General features: G+C 34.7%; 1 protein-coding gene across 1 annotated transcript in view; it reads right to left on the bottom strand.

The window, feature by feature from the left end:
• Positions 1-21,556, bottom strand: part of Gabra1 (gamma-aminobutyric acid type A receptor subunit alpha1) — a 54,990-nt gene extending 33,434 nt beyond the window's left edge. The window contains exons 1-4 of the mRNA XM_020154258.2: positions 21,144-21,556; positions 18,705-18,793; positions 15,313-15,425; positions 1,191-1,258 (exon numbers count right to left, since the gene is read on the bottom strand). Of these exons, the coding sequence (XP_020009847.1) occupies positions 1,191-1,258; positions 15,313-15,425; positions 18,705-18,778 (255 nt within the window). The 5' untranslated portion in view covers positions 18,779-18,793; positions 21,144-21,556. The remainder of the gene's footprint in view (positions 1-1,190; positions 1,259-15,312; positions 15,426-18,704; positions 18,794-21,143) is intronic.
• Between the last annotated feature and the right edge of the window lie 422 nt (positions 21,557-21,978).

Below are 21,978 nucleotides of genomic sequence, written 5' to 3'. Positions count from 1 at the left end.
TGTGAATGGCTAAAGTAAATAACTCCTTTTGCGAACAAGTGAAGAGTAACAGCAAACTCACGGGTTACATGGAATACAGGCACAAATGTTTGAATTTGATTTATAAACTTGAAAAACCCCACAACTTTTATTCTGAATCACTCTGAGCTACTTTGAAATCAGAAGACTTTTACAGTACGTGCTAAAAAAAAAATCATTTAAAGATCGTATTCAGTTTGTGTATCTTTGAAATATTCATAGTGGTATGTCTTCATGGTTGCTTTATGACATTGTGCTTAGATAGAAGCTTGACTGTTACAAATTCAGAAATGATACATAATATCTGCAAAGCTCTACTGTTTTACCAGCTTCCATCACATAGGCTAGAAAGTCCTATTAACTTACTATGTTACAAAAGGAAAGGCCGGATTTGTGTTCATTTTATTCCCACATTTGGTAGTCATACTTTTGGGGAGTGGACCTGAGTTTTGAACTCAGGACTTCACACTTGCAAAGCAGGTGCTCTACCACTTGAGCCACACCTCTTGTTCATTTTGCTCTGGGTTATTTTTGAGATGATGCCTCACAAACTATTTGCTTGGGATGGCTTTGAATGACGATCCTCCAAGTCTTAGCCTCCTGAGTAGTTTAGGATTATAGGCATAAGCCACAGGGCACCCAGCTATTGGTAATAATTTAATGGAAAAGTTTTTTGCAAGGAAGCAGAATATTTCCTACTAGCATATTTTATTTTAACTATTTATCTCTTTAGATCTGGTCAAATATTCACTCAACTTTTCTACTAATTTCCAAAGGTCATTCAGAAATCACGGTATTAGTAGCTGTTCTCTAACCGTGGTGGCTATGTGAAAACCAGCATCCTTGAAACATCTCTGCCTCTTAATTCCTTACACTGTATGTCCTGAAGGACATCAACCAAGGCAAAGCTGCCATTTCAGGGATGGAGAAAAAGGAAGAATATAGAGGTTAATAGCCATAGAAATAGAACTTATCTAAGAAACAAATAGTTATTATATATATATATATATATATATAATGCTATAATATATATTATGTATACATTAAATATTATGCACACAAAGACAAAGATATAACCCAGCTTTTCCAGGTTGCACCATAGTTAGTCTATATTTTTCTCTTGAAACAATCTGAAAAGTACCCCAAGAAACCAAAGATGCAGTGTCTCTTACCATATCATGGTCTGAAACAGGTCCAAAGCTGGTGACGAAAATATCGGTCTTCACTTCGGTTACACGCTCTGATGAAGCAGGAAATGGGGCCAGTGAGTGTCTATCAACAGCTCTTATTAGATTTTACCACCTCATACACCCAAATGGGAGATTTATTGGCTTTGATTAGCTATTTCTAAAATTGGTCCACTATGTAGTCTTGAAAATTTACTGCTTTCACATGAAATTTCAGTCATTATTTTCAATGGAGAACAGAATCTAAATATGCCAGTTTGGGAGGCTTATGGAGAACACAGCTGATTCTTAATGAATTCTTGAAGAATGGACATCCTTGCTCAAATGACACTATACCTCTCCAAATTGCAATAACAATATATTAGCATAGTAATATGCCTTGAGTTTAAATATTTTTACACAGGCAGATCCTCTAGGTATGAAGAGTACTCTTGGGAAGTATATAGAAAGCTTTAGCAAGCTTTATTAACTCTTTAAGGTCTCAACAGTATGTTTTATAAATGATTTGTTTCTTGCACAAATTCAACCCTGAATTATCCAAATTATTCCCTGGGGAAAATATGACAACCTATGTAAATATTTTCAGTTTTGAGAATGGGGCAGACATTGTGGCACAGAAAATGTTAATTTAATACATTCTGCTTCTCTTTCAATGTGATTTTATTGTATTGGCCTCTGATGGCATAAATAGAAACTAATAAAACATTTTTATTGTAGTTCTGTGACAACTCAACACATTTTCAAAGAAATACAGTCACTCACCAAGAAATAGAAAAATATTGCTTGCATAAAAGGAAACAATTTGTTGAGGATTGAGAATGAGAAACATGGGTATGTAATTTTCACCTTAGCTCTGAGAAATAACCATCCTGTAGCTTAAGCAGTTCATTTCATTTGTTAGTACATTTGTGTCTCTGGCAGCACAGGACACTAAAAAGATGATCCTATAAATGAGGTAATAAATTCCTTTGAAAATCAAAAGTTGGCCTGTCTCCTTCAGCAATTCACTCTGGAAACTTAAGACTTTCAGTATAAATTCTTGCATCATGTAAACAGCTTCATTGATAAGATAATTTTATTCCCTTTAGTAACTGATCTAATGTTTTGTGTCTGGGCAGTATTTCACTGGCTTTCAAATATTTTAAGAAGCCCTTTCACACAAGAATTGTCTGGGTGTGTTAAAAAATACTTACGCTTGGGTCACATACTCTACAATTCTGATGTTGGTTCGTGATAAGTAAGACCGTGACCTTAGGATTTTTAAAAATTTTCCTGGTGATTTCAGTATGCTACCAAGGTTGAGAACAATTGATCTAAAAGTTCTCCTAGAGTTTTATTATTGGCAAAATAGAAAATTCTTGTTCCCTCCCTTCACTACCTCGTAAGGATATTGAAGATTAAAAAAATAATAATGAGAAAGTGTTGCACACTCTTTTCAGTTCTTTAATGAAGCATGCAGATGCGGAAGCAAACATTACTATTATTCTCATTCATACTATGATCTTTTGTCATACTTGACATAGGCTGTCTTAATTATCAGGTTTTACATGGGAAGGAACAAATATTAGGACTTAAGATCTGAAATGCTCATAGGCTCATAATTCATCAGAATTTTCATACAAGGAAAAAATTATTGGGGATTACCCTTTATTTTTATTTTTTTAATTGTTTATATATTTATTCATATGTATATACATTGTTTGGGGGACTACCCTTTAAATGACAAAAATGAAAATATAGATTGTGACAAACAAAAAAGAAGTAGAGGGTGTTCTCAGAACTCACTTCCAAACTCAGCATGAACACACTGCAGTAACTGTGTGTAGCTCGACAGGCACAGCTGCCCGTTGGGCATCTCTGCTGCCAGTCACCCAGTCCAGTCCTTGTTCTTGTGCCTTCCAGAATCTCCCTAGTACACATACCTCTCTGTCATACACTCTCTCTTCACATGAATTTTTACTAGATTTTATTGTCAAATCATCTATTTCTTTAAGTTCTGTCAAGAGTTCATAGTTTTTGTTGAGAATATCAGGATTCAGTTTTAATTAAAGGAAATAACAAAAGAAAATCTATGTAACTTATTCATAATGACTGCAATATGTATTCCATAATAAATGAAGTCTTTTTTGTACTTTCTTTTTCAGCACCTCCCCTTCTGGATAGAGCAAAGGAGCCATTCCTTAGAATTTCTCTGATATGATAGATAAATATTTGTGACTATTATTTAAAAAAAAAGCACAAAAAGAAGACAATATGAAAGTGTTGGGCATATTTTCTAAATTCTTTCATACCAAGTATTTCTTTTGTTGGAAATAAATTTACTTTTTATTTATAGATATATTTCTTTGGATTAAATGCTTCTGAAACTGTGTGACTAGGAGAACTAGTACCTAAATTCTCTTCTGATGTAGGTCTTGATGTGGGGAGATGTTTACATTGTACTTTTTCTAACGTAGTTGACTCAACCTTGTTTTGTTCCCAAGACTCAGTTTTCTTTCTCTCCAAATAAGTAAGTACAAGAGTTAGAGTAAATGTCCTGTGGTACCTAGTGCTGTGCGTGGAATCAAAATTGTATATTTTTATTTGTTTGTGAGACAGTGTCTTGCTTGATATTTCAAATTGACCTGAAACATATTTTAAATGGTACTGGGTTTGAACCTGGGCCTTGTGCTTGCTAGGAAGGCATTCTACCACATTTGTCATGTTCTGGTCCTTTTTAATTTCTTTAGTTTTTTTTAGAATAGGCTTTCCATTTTTCCCTGGGGCCAGACTCAGACTGTGATCCACCTACCTATGCTTCCCACATACCTGGGATTACAGATGTATACCATGATGCTGATATGTTGAGGTAGGTCTCACTAACTTTTTGGCCAGCCTGGTCTCACCAGATGATCTTCCCAGTCTCTGCCTCCCAAGTAGTCAGGATTACAGATGCTAGTCATGATGCCCAGTCCTAACTTGGGACTTTTGATCCTCCTTCCTCCTACTCTCAAGTGCTGGAATTATAGGAATGTTCCACCACACCGAGCATTGTGTTAATCCTTTTTATTTTATTTTTGAGATGCATATTGATTTATGGAACACAAACTAATCCTGTTAGTTCACATACATGTTTTAGACAGCCTGGGGCAGCTCTCTTAGAGAACTTTATCACCAAAATCTATTTCTTAAGTGTGGGACAAAATAGAGTGTAGAGTTTAAGAAAAATCCCCAAGATATCTAGCTTTACAAAATCACCTGCCAGATGATGTAGTACCAACCATGGCATGATAAAGTGCCATGGAGAAATGAGGTCTCTAGTTATTGAATATTTTCACAATTTTCCTTCCATTGCTTTTTTTAGATTGTTAATAATTGAACACACTACTTAAAAAACAACTTTAAATGCCCAAAAGCCTATTTATAAAGATTATAATACCAACCAAATAGAACATGAAACATGGTTACATTTAGGAACATTTAGTGCCATGCATACTTATTCCTGTAACCATAGAGAGATTAGGCATAAATGGAAAACAATTTACATAAATGACTATAACTACTTTTTTAAAGTTGATTTTTGTGGTTTATATAAACTGGTCCATAAACTTACTCAGCATAGAAAGTCATCATCTTCAGATTTTTTTGTCCTATTTTTCATCAGGCATTTAACCTCTGAGATTTTTTCTCAACACTTACCACTTGGATATTCCAAGGCAAATACCCTGATGTACAGCTCCCATCGTGACTCTCTAAAATGCCCTCCTCACTACACACTCTCCTCACCTATGTATCCTGAAAGAATTTCCGACTATCGGTCTATATTTTTCTTCCTCTTTCACCTCCAAACAGAAAAAGAACTCTAAAGCACACATTGAAGAACGCCTGTGAGGGACCACAATACACAGTCAATTGCTAAGAGAACAGGGTGAGTGTGGCCATAAGAAGGGAAAGCAGTTACTTGAAATTCCGCTTCCTTTACAGTTCTGGGAGGGGGGTGGCTACTTAGAAGAGAACCAACTCTTTCCATTTTCTCCCTTCTAACATATTTCCCTCACCAGTTACCCAATTTTCTTAGAGTTATCTGCTGGTATAGTGAACGTTCAGTGAAACAAAGTTTCCATAGCTGGAAAACTCTGCTTATTATCTATTCCTGTGGAAGATTAAGCATGAACATTGACATTCATGTCTCTGAAGTATGCTATACATAGCCATATGAATATAGCACAATGAAATTTGAAGAGGGGGGCAGAGGGGCAAAGAGGAGAAGGGGAAGGAAATATAATGGAGGGGGTGAACTTCTTCAAGATACACTGTAGACATGTACGGAGATATAATGAAATCCCCTGGCATTATTAATATGATAAGTCAACACATAAATTACATTTTAAGTAAATACAGTCAACCTTACTTACCTTTATATTTCCATAGTTACTTAAAGATACTACTCTAAAACATTGCAAAAACTTTAGGGTAAGTTTGAGGCCAGTATAATACATTATGTTGTTGGTTAAAAAAAATATTCATAGTGTAAGTTTAGAATTCTAGAAAGATAGGGAAGAAAGTAAAGATTTCTGAGAATCCCAGCATCCACATAAATCCACTTTCTATCCAATCTATATTTGAAAATTATTCTTAAACTACATCCATAAATCAGTCCAGTATAACTTCAATGACAAGAATCAAACTCCTTTGACCAAAGTAATTCTTTCACTATAGCACACTCTGAATTTGCTATGTGAACCTTCTTTAAAACAGAAGATTGATAATCCCAAGTGCAAAGGCTCAGGAGCGATCATTGCTGTGAATGAGTTTCAGCAAAATTGGAAACAGTGGCACAGTTGACTCCATTTCTTGGCAAAGAAATGGTGGCTTCAAATAAGACCTCTTTAGGCCCAGGACCAGGATTAAATGGAAAATGTTCTTGTATGTATGTTCTTTGGCTGAGATCTAGGGAAATTGTTGAGAAAAGTTCCTTTTCCCAAGTGTTGGAAAACTATAGTCTTCTCGGTTCCTACCCTCAATGAGATTCCCACAGACTATCTACCTGTCTGTCTATCTATCTATTGTCTATCTATTTATGTATCTAATCTACCTATTTGTCATCTACCTACCAATCTATCTCTATATCTATCAATCATGTATAAATCTGTCATCTATCTATAAAGCTATCATATATTCATTTATCTCCATTTATCTATCTATCTATCTATCTATCTATCTACATATCTATCTGTCTATCCATGCATCCATTTCCATTTATCTGTCTCTTAAGTAACATTCAATCTAAATCATAGGCTCTTATATCAGAATTTGTTGACTTAGCAAAAGATCTTCAAGTGCTATCAGAAATACCTGGAAGGCTTTCTATAGATCGCATGACAAAAAGTCAAAATGTTTTTATGCTTCCAGGTATTCTGTTTAAGAGCATACAACATGAGTCAGGAGCACCTAGTGAAGTTTAGATAAAAATAACTGCATGCAAAGCTAACTATGAGAGAACTCCTTAAGTAACTAGGAAATGGTCTAAAATGGACATCCATTAAAATATTTTAGATGGAACAAATATTTAAATAGCTAATTAATAAAATATTTTTTCAATCAAATTTTCTTCATAATAAATCTTCCATGTCCAATGTAAGAGAAAGTTGGCAGATTCTTTACAAATGTCCACATATGTTCAAGTTTTCAGGAGAAAAATAGGATAAAGATATATAAAGTTGGACCATGATAGTGATGTAATTATGATTGTTATTGTAATTGTTGGGAAATCTCAAAATTATAAATCAATATAAGTGAATTATTTGACAGTAAAGAAATCAGTTAAACTCATACTTACACACAAGCACACCCTTTAAAGTTACGTGTGTGTGTATACAAAAGTATAGGTATAAACATGTATATATACTGTATTATACATTATGACTGCTAGACAGCTAATCTGTTTTTAACTGGGAGTTTCCTACAATATTAATATCCTGACTATTAGTATTGAAATAACAGATGTTTGGAGGGGATCATTCAAAACCATGATGAGTACTAGAGATGTAAGCGAGAAATGTAGTGTAAATAAGTAAGTAGTAAGCCCACTGGATTAAGAGTCTAAGTGTTCAGATTTAACCTGATTTTCCTTGAGAATAAGCGGTGTGATATTAAGTGCAATCCTTTAATCTCTGAATCTATTTTCTCACCTTCTGAATAAAGAAATGACTCCTGGACAGTCAAATGCATATGTAGAAGAAAGGGTTAAGCAAAACTGCATTGTCAAAACACATGGGAAAGCACTTGCTGGGTACATTAATTTAGTCAATCAATGCCTAGTTAGTTTTTTCTACCGTGCTGGCTAGGTGTGATTCTACGTGATTGTAATAAGATGATGAACAAAAGTGCAAGTGCTCCTGTCTTTTAGCATACCTCACAGCTTTTTTAGGGAAAGCATATTTAGATGAATTTAGATGACAATGATAGATAGATGATAGATAAAGTAGATGCAATCATATATATAGTTATGCACAGACACACACAAATTGTTTGATTAAATTCAAATCTATAAAAGCTCAGAAAGAATTCATTTTCAATAGTGACATTTGAATTGAGACCTGACACATAAGAAAAATTCAGCGATGGTCAAATCCAGGGAAAGACATTTAAGAGAGGAAAAGTCAAGACAAATGATTCGAGATGAAAATTAGTATGTTTAAGAAAGAGAAAGCTGAGAATATCAGGAGCTGATGATTACAGTATAAGATGATGCTCTGGAAGCAAAGGGAGCCATAGCTGAAAAGTGGTGTTTCAGAAAGCAGCTGACCTTTATTTTAGCACCATAGGAAGCCTTTGGGTACTGAAGTAGCTCACAGTTTAGAAAGATAGCTGATGCTGTGTGAATAGTGGATCGTAAGAGTGACAGTAATAAAAGAAATGGAAGAGGGAACGAATGGGGAGGAATTGTAGGTGGTATTTTAACAATACCTGTCACAACCATTTGTTAATGTGGCATTAGCGATATTTTCACTGCCAAAGCTATTGAAGATCTTAGACTATTCACTAGGTCAGGTTCCATGTACTCATAACCTATAAGGGAGGTCTGTTGTCTCCTTTAAACTACTTTGTGTCTATTCATTCACACAGGCAGACACTACATGGAGACTAAATGGACCAACATTAGTCATCATAACAAAATGTATCATAAAATCCTATTTTAAAATGGTCCTGTTAGGGAGTTGAAAATATCCTGGACTCTCACATAAACATTGATGTACACTCCTGGAGTGGACAATGTTCTCACTTCTTGCCCACCTACCAAAAGCATCATTTTTGTTCCCTATCCTTCATTTCTATTTTCTTAATGCCTCAGAAAAATTGGCAACATTCCCCTAGCTGATATGTAAAGCTGCTTAATTTTGGCTGTGTTTAGCCACTAAGTCTGGAGATGAAATACACAGTCAGGTTCTAACATGTATACCAATCCCTTATCCTTTTGTGTTTTTGGATTCCAAGAACTGAAGTAATAACAAGTATCTTTGAGGAAGAAAATTCAATTTTACTGCAATAGACATTTATTCCATCATTATTGAGAAATTTCCATTTTCCTTCCTTATAAAATGAGTGGTTTTATTAGCAGAGCATTAACCAAAGTGGTAAGTGTACAAGCCTGTGTTGGAGGAAAAAGTTTCTTTTGGTCTGTATAAACATTGATCTAAAGTATACACTTTAGATCAATTTAGAAAATGTTGTAGTATTTTAGTCATACAAGAATAATAATCTAACAATCTTGGCTGAATATCCTATCAGTAGGAACTGGTTTTCCATGAAGTTTTCCAAAAATGGCAATCTGTGACAATTAACAATGAGATTTTCATCTCAAGAACACTATATTCTTTTCCAAATACAGAATTCAGATTCTGCCATAAAAAGTAATAATCTGTATAAAACATTTTTAAAGACCCCACACTAGTACTAGAATCAAAATAGGAAGTACAGACTGTATGAAAAGGTCAAGAGTAACTGCACAAGAAATCAAATATAGGCATTTACTAAGACTGGCTTTTGTAACCTGAGGATAGTCTCAGTCGGTTCCTTTTTTTCTAAGGAAATTGTTGGCATTGATCAGCATGATGATTTACACACAACAGGAAAGACAGTACAGAGTTTTATAAATATGCTAGAATTTTCCTTTGGGTATTAGGTAGATCCATTAGATAAACTGGATTCCTGAGCCCACAGGAATTCTCAGGCAGTAATGGTTAAGAGGTAATCTCTGTTCACTTAACAGTTCTTTTTGGGTTATTATGGTTGCTGTCTCTTCTCTGAAATTCAGCTGTGCAAGGGACTGGCTACATATAGTATTTATGTGGAAATGGGTTGAATTTGCCAGAACCTAAGCATCTGCTCCACACCTTGGATTAAAAGAACCAAAAAAACAAAAACAAACAAAAAACCCTACAGAAATTTTATAAGGAAAGATTCAGAGAGTAGAATTTAAAAGTGCAATGCTAAAGAGCATTTTCTGATCAGTGTAACAATAAGGAAAAAGGATTGGATAAGCCAAATCGGTATTATTTTTTCAGATATTGTAAGTAGAATCTTTCTATTTTAGCTAACACAATCACAATAGAATGCAAATATCTCATCTCTATTTTTAATAGTTTTTAACATAAATATAAATTTGCATGTTTAACATTTGTTAGACATGAATAAAATTTTTTCCTCTGATCTCAATATCTATGGAATGCCAAATAATAAAAGGATTTTCCTGTATATCAATCATCTTCTAAATGTGAGTTAGATAAAATTTGAATTTTAAGAAGCATTATATGCTCATATAGAAATGTCATTATGCCTTAAGCTATTCTTTGGTAAACTAAGCTTTACAAAGTCACACAAAATTTCACAAAAAAAATTTTTAATCACATTCTTGAGTTTTCTACTTTTTTGCTACTTTTAATAAAAATCAACCCAACATCCAAACAAATTCCCTAAAATTGCCATTTTGTAAGCTATAGAGAATTTCCAGCCCAGTTGGCTTGTTTTAGTAGTTGGGTATTCTTATACCCTAAAGCTGAAATCTCTTGCAAAAAAAAACTCTTTGGATTACTCCAAAGGGTTTTATAAGGGCATGAATAATCAAGGATAGGAAAGTTCTAATGAAAAATAGAAAGTCTGCTTAGAGACATAGATTGTTTCTTAAACAATATGTTAGTGCTAAAATACCCTGAGAGGAAACTAGTTACAAATATTCTTCTAATACTTTCAATTAATTGCTTGTATTTTAATTAATGTATGCAATCTCTCAATTAGTTGTTTAGATTTGCTTAGGCAAAAAACAAACCAAAACCAATGCAAAGTCCCCCAAACCAGGAAATCCAAATCTACGACACTCACAGCACAAAGAAAACTTCAAGTCCATGCTATCAAGTGCACACTAGGGATAAAGTCCTTTCTCTACTTCAATCCTATCTACAGATCCACTCCACCTGTCTGTCTGAGCTTGTCACATTAGCAATACACATTCATGCCTTTTTCTTTGGCTATCCTTATCTATGTAGTTTAATGATAAAAATCTTTCAGAGCTATCCATTGTTCTATACATTATTTATGGAGATTGGATTAATGACTGAGTATAGAAAATATAACAGTATTTCTGAGAATTATTAAGAGGGAGGAAGAGGGTGCACATTTTTTCTGCAATCTCTTCAAAGTGTGGCACAGCCAAGAGTTTATACCTTCAGGTCTATTCTATTTGTTTCCCAGTTAAAATTTTGTTCGCTTTCCTAGGAGTGAAATGATTAGTTTATAGAAGAAAAAACTGTGAAATGTTGATGGGTGGGGCTGAGCTTGTGGACAGAAGGAAGCGAATATCCTGAGCTCAGAAACATGACCCAGGCAATACACTGCTTATCAGCCTGGCTCACCGTTGGATTTGGGCACATCATAAAATATTCCTTCAGAATCAAGCCTTGTACCACTGTCTGTGGATTATTTTTTCCTACTCCCAGGGTGTGAGTGGAGACAATGTGAAGGTGCATTATCTTTGACCCAGGTCTGTGCAGGTCAGCTAGAGTATTATTTAATCTTTTTGGAAGCTGGAGGACACCAAGGGTTTGTTAGTTGATCAAAATCATAAGCAATAAGGAAAAAGCTTAGAAAAATGAATTTACTCAGAAAACTTAGGATTTGGTCCTGATTGAAAACAGAAAGAGGAATCTTGATTGTTCAAGCAAGGCCTGCATCTATGGAGACTCATAGATGCAGATGTACCTTTCCTCTGTCTTTCTTAGCATCATCTCCATCCTTCTTGGTTCTAACTGCACTCTCCTTATCTTCTGTGGCTCCTTTTTCTTTAACCTTTCCTTTCATGCCTTCCCATTTTTTCTGACCTTTATATTTCTTTCCACAACTACATTATTTTTCTGTACTCAACAGTAATGCCATACTTTAGCCAAAAGATTTTCAAAAACATTTTATCCATATCTTGCCAGCAAAGAAAGACATTATAAAATGAGAATTAATTCAACAATTACTGACTGTTTTGATTTGCACTTTCTGGCTACTGATAATTTTAATTCAAGTTTATTTAAAGTTGAAATTTAAAATAGGAACCTGGTTGAGTTATTTTTCTCTTTATATTCCTGAGTATATTAAATTTTTAGATTCTACATATTCAAATCTATTTTAGCCCTCCTAGCTGTAAAAAGTCCCTTCCTGAATGTGTCTTTTTCATGTTACCCTTTCATTTTCACTTTCTCAGGATAGCTTTTGGTACTGAAAAATAACCTTTTTAAATCGTGTTTTAATATCTGCAAGCTTATTTCTATTATTTGCATCAACCAAGTTATAGATTTTATTCCTAGTTGTTGGATCCATAGTGTACATTCTCAAAAAGTAATGCTTTGCATATGTGTTTCTAAAAAAACCAAGTCACGATGAATTTGCACATATAAAAATTCCTTACATTTGTCTTAAGTCTCAGCTGACTGAATTTCTACATATTTGAGGATATTCAGAACAAAATATCCCTACCTTTTGCAGTGTTGTTATTTTTATAAAATCAGGCATTTATCATAATCAGCAAGACAAAGGTGCCTTTTCTCTCCTAGGAAGTTATTCTAGTTATGATCATGAACTCACTAAGAGGAAACTTTACTCCCTTACATGCTAGAAAGAATCTTTCAAGGATTTTTTTCTGCATAGTGTTCTCATCTGAAGGAAAATCGGTCATGTCAACAAGTCAAGGGAAAGAGGTCCATTTTACAATAGGGATTTACTGGAATCTATGTTATAATGAAATGGCAAAAGGAATTAAATACTTTAATCCCGAAGAAAAAATTTTAAGACAATTTCAACTTATAGCAGCTAGAAGTCATGTTAACATTTTTATTTAATTTGGTGGGGACTATGTTTTTATGAATATCTTGAAATTATATTTATTATTAAAACTGTAATTCTCTAGTGACAAATAATATCAAAATGGACTTAAAAATGTTGATGATTTGTTGTAATAAACACATGCCATTTACCCCTTAAGGATTTAAAATATATTCCAAAATATTTCTAAAAGCAAGTTTATCCAGTATTAAAGCTTTTAAATGAATCTCAAACCTTTTACTTTTGGTTTTACCACTTTCCAGAACAACACTTAAGACCGAAATAGAGGATATATAAGAGTTACTTTAAAATTTGTTTTTATATCCATTGTTTAAATAAGTATTGCTAGGAACCAGAAATATCTCTAAATTATCCTTAATAGAAATTAAAGCATATCCATTTTTTTTAAAATATATGCCTTCAAGTTCATCCTGGAGGTCTTCATTACGATAGTCTATTATATTCAGTTCGGTGTAAAAGAATATACCTTGTCTATACGTGACCAACAATTCTTTCCACTCTTTAAACTTACATGTCTTTTTTTAATGTTCAGAAATTAAATATATAGTAAAATGGATTCAAAATAGTAATGTTGAGGATGAATAAATGTAGTTATTACTGTAAGCTAAACTCCCATAATTGAAAGGACCGAAAACTAACTTTTCAACATATTCTTAGTTCAGTCTGCACATCAAGAAGGTCTATGTCACCCCATGGTTTAGGTAGCATTTTAGGATTCAAATTCTTCCTTCTTATCTACATTTGAATAAGAGTCAACATATACATTTATTAAATAATTATTGTATACAGTTAAGCAAAAATTAGCAGCCATGACTTGTTACTTATACTCAATAAAAATACAAGACACGAATGATATCAAAGTGTGTATGTGTAAAATTGTTTAACAACCTGAAAACTACACACAAGTCTGTAAAATATTAAATAGGATTTCCTAAACTAGGATGAAGAGGAGGTTTTTAGATGTGTTATAAAATTCTGCCAATTTTATAAGGAATAATATGCAGCAGAAAAAAGATTCAGTAAAGGAATCATATTCATTTTTACCAGTCTTTCAAAAGTCTTGTGTTTTAAAACTTGTGTCAATAACCTGACCCTTTCGTCTTTTTTGGGCATTCTCCCCTTATCTTCACTCTTTATAATTTACTTAAGATCTTATAAATGAATTGGCTCTTGGAAGCAATCCAGATGTTTACATATAAACAGACTGCATTAACATATTATGTGCCCAATTATTCTAACCATTTTGTGACTGTTCCATTTTAACTTGAAGATTTTTATATACTTTTTGAGACAGAGTCTCCCTATATTGTCCAACCTGCCATTGAACTCTTGGGTTTAAGAAGTCCTCCTGTCTCAGCCACCTGAGTAGATGGGAATATAGGTGCATGCCACCACGACTGGCAACTTTAGGTTTTTTTTTCCCCAAAGGATGTAAATAAAAACTAGGTAGAGATTAAACCTGAAAAAACAGGATGTCCTACAATGAATGTTTGAGATTAGTAAATAAGAACACCTGGCAAGACCTGTGATATATATTTCAGCTGTGTCTTTGATGAGGCAATTCCTCTTAATTCTCTGACATACTAATGACACTTGACTGCTTTAAAACAGATCTATGATGTACAGACAAGTGATCAAAGCATGCAAAGAAATTTTTAAATCACTGTAGGACTGGGGATATAGCTCAGTGGTAGAGTTTCCGACATAGCCAAGGCCCTTGATTCAATTTCCAGCATTACAGCTAAACTTAAATCCTTGGCACCACCCAGTTTTAAAATTGATGTTTGCTTATCTGAGCTGTCTAAATGAAGAAGAGGTGGCTTTCTTAATATTGCTGTTTAATTACTATTTAAACAATGCTGTTAAATAGTTTCCATAAGTGCTTTGGGAAAGGTTAAGTATTAGATATCGATTGGAATCATAGATTCTAACACTGGCTTCCTGTGTGACTTTGAACGGTAATTTATTTCCTCCCTTCCCTTGTTTTACTATAAGATCAATAGTTTGATTTGGCTTTACTAGTTTTTGTTTAACCACTTGAGATTATTTAGATATTTTATTCAAGAATTAGTTAAATAAATATGAAATTTCTAGAACTATGTTACATTATTGTTATATGTATATACATATATATAGTATTAAGCTTTATTTTCTTCCTAAGCAGAAATTCATCAATATAACCAATTAATTGACAGACCAAGAAAAATAAAATTTTACTAATGAAAACCAGGGTGTAAGTTCAAATGGATGTTTTAAAAAAAAAACTACCACCTATATCATTCACTTTTGATCTTGGAGGTGGTGGTAAGCCTACACAAAATAGTGGCTCCATGTGTAATCTAAAATAAATGCTTGGAGCAATACAATGAGAGATATCCTGGTGGAATTCAACACAGACATATCAGTGCCAAATGAAGTTGGCAGTCTTTAGGGTGGGAGTAAGAATTTTATCTGCATTCCTTTTCTGTGTAATCACATTATTTCACAGAAAAAATGTGTTCATCATATAAATTTCACATTCCTTCACATCATTAAGAGAATTTTGTCAGTCTTTTACTATATATTTGTATATGTACAAAACTGTCAGTAAATTGAATTTACATTAAGTAATCTATTATAAGTAGGATTAATTATCAAACTCTAGGCTATATTCTCATTATTTTGCCATTGAAGGGAGACCATGACTGTCACGGTAAAGATTAAACACTACTCCCTAGAACACGAGTGTAAGAATGCAACTCACCTCCCAATCCTGGTCTCAGGCGATTGTCATAACCATCTAGGAGTCGGTCCAAAATCCTGGTGAAGACAGTGGTATTGTCTTTAAGTTCATCTTGTAAAGAGGGCTGCCCATAGCTAGAAAAACAAAAGGAGAAGCAATGACTAAATTATACATTTCTTCTAAGACCTGTTTCCAATTAAAACCTTTCCTGGATTTTCCTTTTTTTTTTTCTATTGAGTCCTGAAAATTCCATCCGATGAATTTTAAAAAATGCTGGACTATAACTCTTGTATGTTCTCCTACTCATCCTTACTCATGATAGGGCTTTCTTCTAATATTTCTACATATAGGGGAAAGTTCTGTGTCCTTAATCTTTCAATTCTTAACATATATATTGTGCTGTAATGCATATCTTCCTGAGCAAGCTTGAATGTTAACACACGCTAGAAGAAAAATCTGGGAAACTTCTACCTACATTAAAATAAAACCTACATATATAGATGTAAGTTGCAAAAAAAAAAAAAATCAGTTTTTTTAAATTTAGAATGTAGCAAAAAGCCTAAGTTTTCACCTACAACATCCTTCCTTCATCTACTTCCTGTAGACCTGTGTTTTGATGTTTTTGGGTTTCTTTTAAGATATTTAGGAAAGAAAGAGATAAAACTTATTTCTTAGGTTAATTATGTTTTTAAACAGTATGAAAATTCCCTTTCCCCTTAAGATTTAGGATCCAATTTTAAACATTTTTTCAAATTTCTAATTGATTGAACTTTTGTCATTGCTGTTCTTAGACATAGCAAAGTCGTTGGAAAAGATCAACACACTTAATTTATGGTTTACTAAATGGTAGCAAAATTTAAGTGTTTTGTTTAGGATCCAGTTATCCATAAGCAAAGTTTGACCAAGAACCAAGCTTTCTTCAACTTTTGGGCTAAAATTTCATCTATATTCTTCTATATGAGAATAATTCTTCCTATTTAAATCTTACTTTTTGACTATGTAGCTTGTATCTCTTGTTAGTCTCTGATTTTCAACCATATGGTGACCACAGTTCAAACACTGTGTATTTCTTTTATCAACGACATTACTGTCCATTTTCCTTGAATCACATGAAATGATTTGCATGACACTTCCAAAATCCTTTGGGATAAGCATTTTCTATTTTAGGATGGATCACACTCACTGATAATTTTCAATGATTGCTCTGACCTTGAGTTTAAAAAAAAGTGAATACAGAGTAGAAACCAAGCAACTCCCACAAATCTATCTTTTATAATTTCTGTTTAACATACTTTTTTCTTCATTTTTGTGTGCTTAATTTGCTGATATATATATAAGAAAAATAGTAATATTTTAAACAAGAATTCACTTATTTGACAGGAGCAAGAAATAAAATCAATTATCATTCAAAAATATTGTTTCACAAGAACTTAATTTTGTATCAGCAAAAGGCAATGGGTTGCTTTTCTGATAAGGTTTTAATTTAACAAAGTTATAACTAAAAGCTACCTATGAAGTTAAATATATGAAATGTATTTCTGTGAAGAATTTTTATTCCCCTAAATTCAACATTAATATCACACAGATTGAGTGCTTACTCTCCTTTGGCAAAATTAAACTTCTTGCTGGTTTTCAAAATCAAACTTTCAGACAGCTTTGTGTCTTCCAGTATGTGTCACTGGCAAATGACAGCAGTAAAGCAAAAATAGTTTTCTGAATGCAATTATTTGTAAAACCTCATTGTCACAAAACCAACTGCCAGGCATGCATCTTTCAAGGATATTGAAAGGTCATCTTGAAAAAGCAATGAAAGAGCAATTAGCACACCTTAACTTGTGAAGAACTTCCGATAGACAACTCTTAAGAACAAAGCAATACAGTAAGAAGGGGAGAAAAGGTGAGGTGGGTGACATGACAAAATAGCTAGATAATTAACACAATCCTTAGAATACAGGGTGCCTACTGCCTTTATCCGTGTTCCCTAAATTTTCACAGCTTATGTAAAATTCAGAAAATGCATATCCCTCTGTTTTTGACTAATAAATATTGCTTTCACCAACTATTTGCATTTAGATACAAATGCCAAAAGAAAGTTCTCCCCTTTCCCCAGGAAGACCAGTTCTGATATCGCATTTGGAAAGAAATATTTCTTTTGTGTGTATTCCTAATCAGGATCTTCATCTTTATTTTTAATTTACTATGTCAAACTGTAATTGCTAGGAGAAGACCCTAGGGAAGAAATCAAGGTTGTTTATTTGGGAATAAACAGTCATGCCTATGTAGCATGTTCTAAACTGAATATATATTTTGAAAAGAAACATCAGTTACAGTACCTGATTTTGATTCCATATGAACCATGATATAATAAAACACTGTGCACTACCTCCATCTACAGGTCATAACAATAGTAACACTTCATATGAATTTTCAAAAGCAGTAAAGATCACTTATCTCCTCAAATGAAGAGTATCTAGCAATAATGTGTGCCCTGTCCATCTGGTACTTACCATGCATAATAATTAAGAACAACAGACAACTTCTCAATTAAAAAAACTAGTCTCTTAAATGTTAATGTCTTGCCAAGTTATTCTGTCTGTCTGCCTCAAGTCATTAAGGTTCACTTTTCATTACATTTGAAGAATATCGGGTATTTATAATATGTCCAATACTTTCTTCCAGGCCACCAGAATAGGCTATACAATAAATATTAAAACAGATAAGGAATCTGCAATATTCGGTCATTTATATAATTGCCAGTCTATGTTACATTCTTGATTAGATTATTAGAAAATCTTTTGCATGAGATTAAACTTATTTAAATTTTCTCAAAACTTCCCTGCACAGTAGTTATGTTTAACTAGAGAAGGTTGATTTTACTTAATGTTTCTAATTATTTTTCTGGTATAATCCACCTCTATGAGTTATATAAATAACAGTTTCAAAACATAATATGCACATACACTTGTAGAGATATGACTTTCAAATTAAAAATATTATTTTACATTTCCACTTCCGTGTACTCACAAGTTGTTCTATGATCTCTACAACTAGCTAGAAATTTTGTTTTTGGAAAATCATCATGCATAGTATGCAGAAATTAACTGGAATAACTTTTTCCATAAATTAGGAAATGGTATGTTCACTTACAACAGAACAATGAAAAGTTCAATTTAAGGTTTAAAAGTTGAATTAATACATTTCTTAGCAAAGGCTTATTAAATGTATTCTAACTAAGATACAAATAAGGTGTCTATTTTTGTACTATTCTTCATTCTTAGATGGAATTTTATTGCAGTTAAGTTTTTTGAATTCCCTTAGTCATGAATTCCTCCATGGACAATTTTCTTCCCCCTGATGGAATAAATGAAAAGTTACAGAAATTCTCATGCAGAGTTAAAATAAAGTGTCCCCACCTTCTTCCAGTCAACGTGCTCAGAAGGAGGGTCCAGGCCCAAAGACAGTCAGAGAGACCCGGACTTTTCTTCATCACGGGCTTGAGCAGCTGAAAAGTAGAATAAGTTAGAGATCAGTGTGTCTTGTAAGAAACATCAGGTTATAACCAACCACTAGGGCTGATTGAGGCAGTTCAGATGAATGCTTTGAAGTCAGGAAATGACCTCACTGTAATATGACACCTCATTGGAAGCATTGGGAACCTGGACCATCCATTCTCCACTTTTCCCTTCCACTTCTCCATTCAGAAAAAGATCAGTGTGTTAATTTCTCCTGTAAAAAAATACATGTTGAAATGCTTTCAGGTGACAATATTGCTCAGCATCAAACTGTGGGTTGTTTTCTGTAGGTTCTATAATTCCATTATAGTTTATTTTCTTCTTGTTAGTTATCATATGAAAATTTTGACCTTTCTGATCTGAGTCCCCATGACTGAACTCTGCACTGAGATTTTTAAGCTGGTGTCTCTAAAAGGGAGAATATGTTTGTGGGCAGGAAGTGATAGGTTAACATAATCTGTTGACTGAATTCATCACTGAATTCTGGATGCACCTCAGAAACAACTGTATTTATCTCTTTATAAAGACCATTGGAAGCACACTGTTGAATACCACAATCATGCTTCTGTTCTGTGCCTGTGATTGCCTTGTTACACATGCTCTCTAATGAAGCTAAAGGGCACACTTTATAGTCAGGCCATGTGCGAGTTTCTCTCCCTCATGTACAAACCACACACACACACACACACACACACACACACACACACAGAAACGCACACAAACAGGCCTACACATCTCTTTTAAACCCACCCCAGTCTGCAGGTTGCTGCTGGAAAAATGTTTCATGTGAAACAGATGGAACCTGGAGTGCTCTGCTTTGCATAGAAAGGAGGGTGTTTATTCCCTTTTAGGTAAAGTGCAATCAATTGCTATACTGATTGTTGAATTTAGACTTGGTAGTGGGATGCAGAAAGAATGGATGAGTGTTGAAGGCTTACAAAATTAAAAATGTATATCATCTATTGACTGAGTCAGTTTTTGCAATTCAGTGCACTACCTGGATATGAAGCAGTCAAGGTAACATTTCACTTTAATGAACTGTAAGTAATTGCAATCATACTATGAGAAATGTTAAAGGAATTTGTTAGCACTTTCCTGAATCTATACTCCTTAGCAAGGCCAATGGTCAATAGATTGCAAGTATTTTAAAACATAATTTTTCATTAAGCACTTCATAGTTTAATGTGGTATTCCTTTAAATACTTCAAAAAATGCTTCCCACACTCTCAGGGATCATTTAAATCAGTAAAAACCATTACAAAAAGGTAAGTAAACAGTGAAACATAATTAATGGGTTTAGAGTGAAATGTATAGAGATAAGAACTGAGTCTCATCATAGCTTTACTTAATATAGTGACTGGTTTTGGCACAGATCAGTAGAATATGACCAGAAATCTTGGATAAATATTATTACGTTAAAATATTACATCTAAATGGCACAATTATAATTCACCCTTTCATTAATCTTTAACATCTGTTATGAAGGGAAAAAAGCAACTTCTCTTAGCCCTATTAATTTCCGTTGATCTTTGTAAAAGGGGGGAATTCCTGAGGGATAAACAAAACAACCCCCCCACCCAGGCAACGCACTACAGCTTTTTGCCCTCTTCTGATCTTTTAAAAGAGGAAAACAAGCCTATCATGGCACTTGTGTTGTTAAGAAAGTTTCTTGCAAATACAAACATAATAGTTTAAAAGAAACACTAAGCTGCCTTGTGCCCCTGTTCCACCTTCAACCTTCCCCATCCAAGCACACATGCTCTGCTGAAAACACCCATAACCCATGCCACCCATATAAAATGGTAAGTTGAGTTTTTCCTAGTCAGAATGGGAGAGACCCCTACACCAGAGGGCATTTCACCAGCGTGCACAGGAAAGGGGGAAAGAGGCAATTTTTCAGGCAGGGTGAGAGAGTGCATTCCATATGATGAACAGGGAGACAGGTTTTCAGTCCTAACCTCTTTTAACTTTACATGATGACCCCCTATGCCCCTCCCAAACTCACCCCAGCTTCCCTTGACCCAAAAAAAAAAAAAAAATCTAGAAAGACCAAAACAACATACCACCACCCCACCCCGTGGTAAAAATTTCAAATCTGGCTAAGAGAGGAAAGAAGAGAGAGACAGAGATGGGGGGAAAAATATCATGATCTTCTATCGCTGCAGTTTTCAGCCTGAAAGAAAAACATTCCTTGTCTCTATCCACTATGGGATCAAGCGCTTGTTCTGCTCCCTCTCGCTCCTTTCACCCCCCCGGTCCCCCACTAGAGCATCCCTGTCTCTCCAGCAAGAAAAAGCCACGTTCAAAGCCCCGAGTGTCGCGGTCCGAAGCCGCACTTACCTCGGGCCCCCTCTGGACACTGGATCGCTCAAGACCGGGGAAAAGTCTGGGAGAAAATCGCGGAGAGCCGGGCTGGGCGCGAGTGCGCGAGCGAGCGGGGCGCGCGGGGAGCGAGGGGCGTCCGCGCCCTGCCTCTCACTCACTCGCTCTGAGCCATCATGGACTCTGCGTGCTCCTGTGCTGAAGATTTCACACCCAAATTCGCTTCCCAATATCCACTCTGCAGCTATACAACAAAAGATTTCTCTTTACCAAGACAGTAGTAATACGTCCCAGGGCAAACCGGATGTGAAATAGACGGTGACTTCATGCCAGAGAGATTTTATTTTAGAAAGGAAGGTGGTACCAGCTCATTTTTTATATGCAGCACATTTTAACTTGCATCGCTCTGGCCCTAATCCCTTTCTCTCTCTCTCCCTCTCTCTCTCTCTCTCTCTCTCTCTCTCTCTCTCTCTCTCTCTCTCTCTCTCCTCTCCTGTCCTCTCCTTTCCTCTCTCCTCTCTCTCTCAGCTGCAGACTCAAATCCTTTTACAATCTGCTGTATGCATTCCTTTTTTCAGGGGAAGTGGGAATGGGGAGGGAAGGGTAGAAAGGGTTACAGATATAGGGACCATACTTAGGATCTTTTTCACACTTGCAATTTACGAACATGTTCTTTTTAAGGTGTGCTCACTAAAATGCAACTGATCAGTGTCACTATGTCACCTTTGATGGAATATTTAGCCGCTGCATACACGCGAATGAACGCAGGCTAGGACATAGGGAGACGCAGGGTTACACGTGTGGACAGCGCGCGTCCTCTGGCCTCCCTCCCTCGCGCACTCCCACACGTATG

This window comes from Castor canadensis, chromosome 16, assembly GCF_047511655.1.
Source record: "Castor canadensis chromosome 16, mCasCan1.hap1v2, whole genome shotgun sequence".
Taxonomy (NCBI): domain Eukaryota; kingdom Metazoa; phylum Chordata; class Mammalia; order Rodentia; family Castoridae; genus Castor; species Castor canadensis.
The sequence above is the reverse complement of the archived record's forward strand: the minus strand, read 5'-3'. Positions and strand labels throughout refer to the sequence as shown.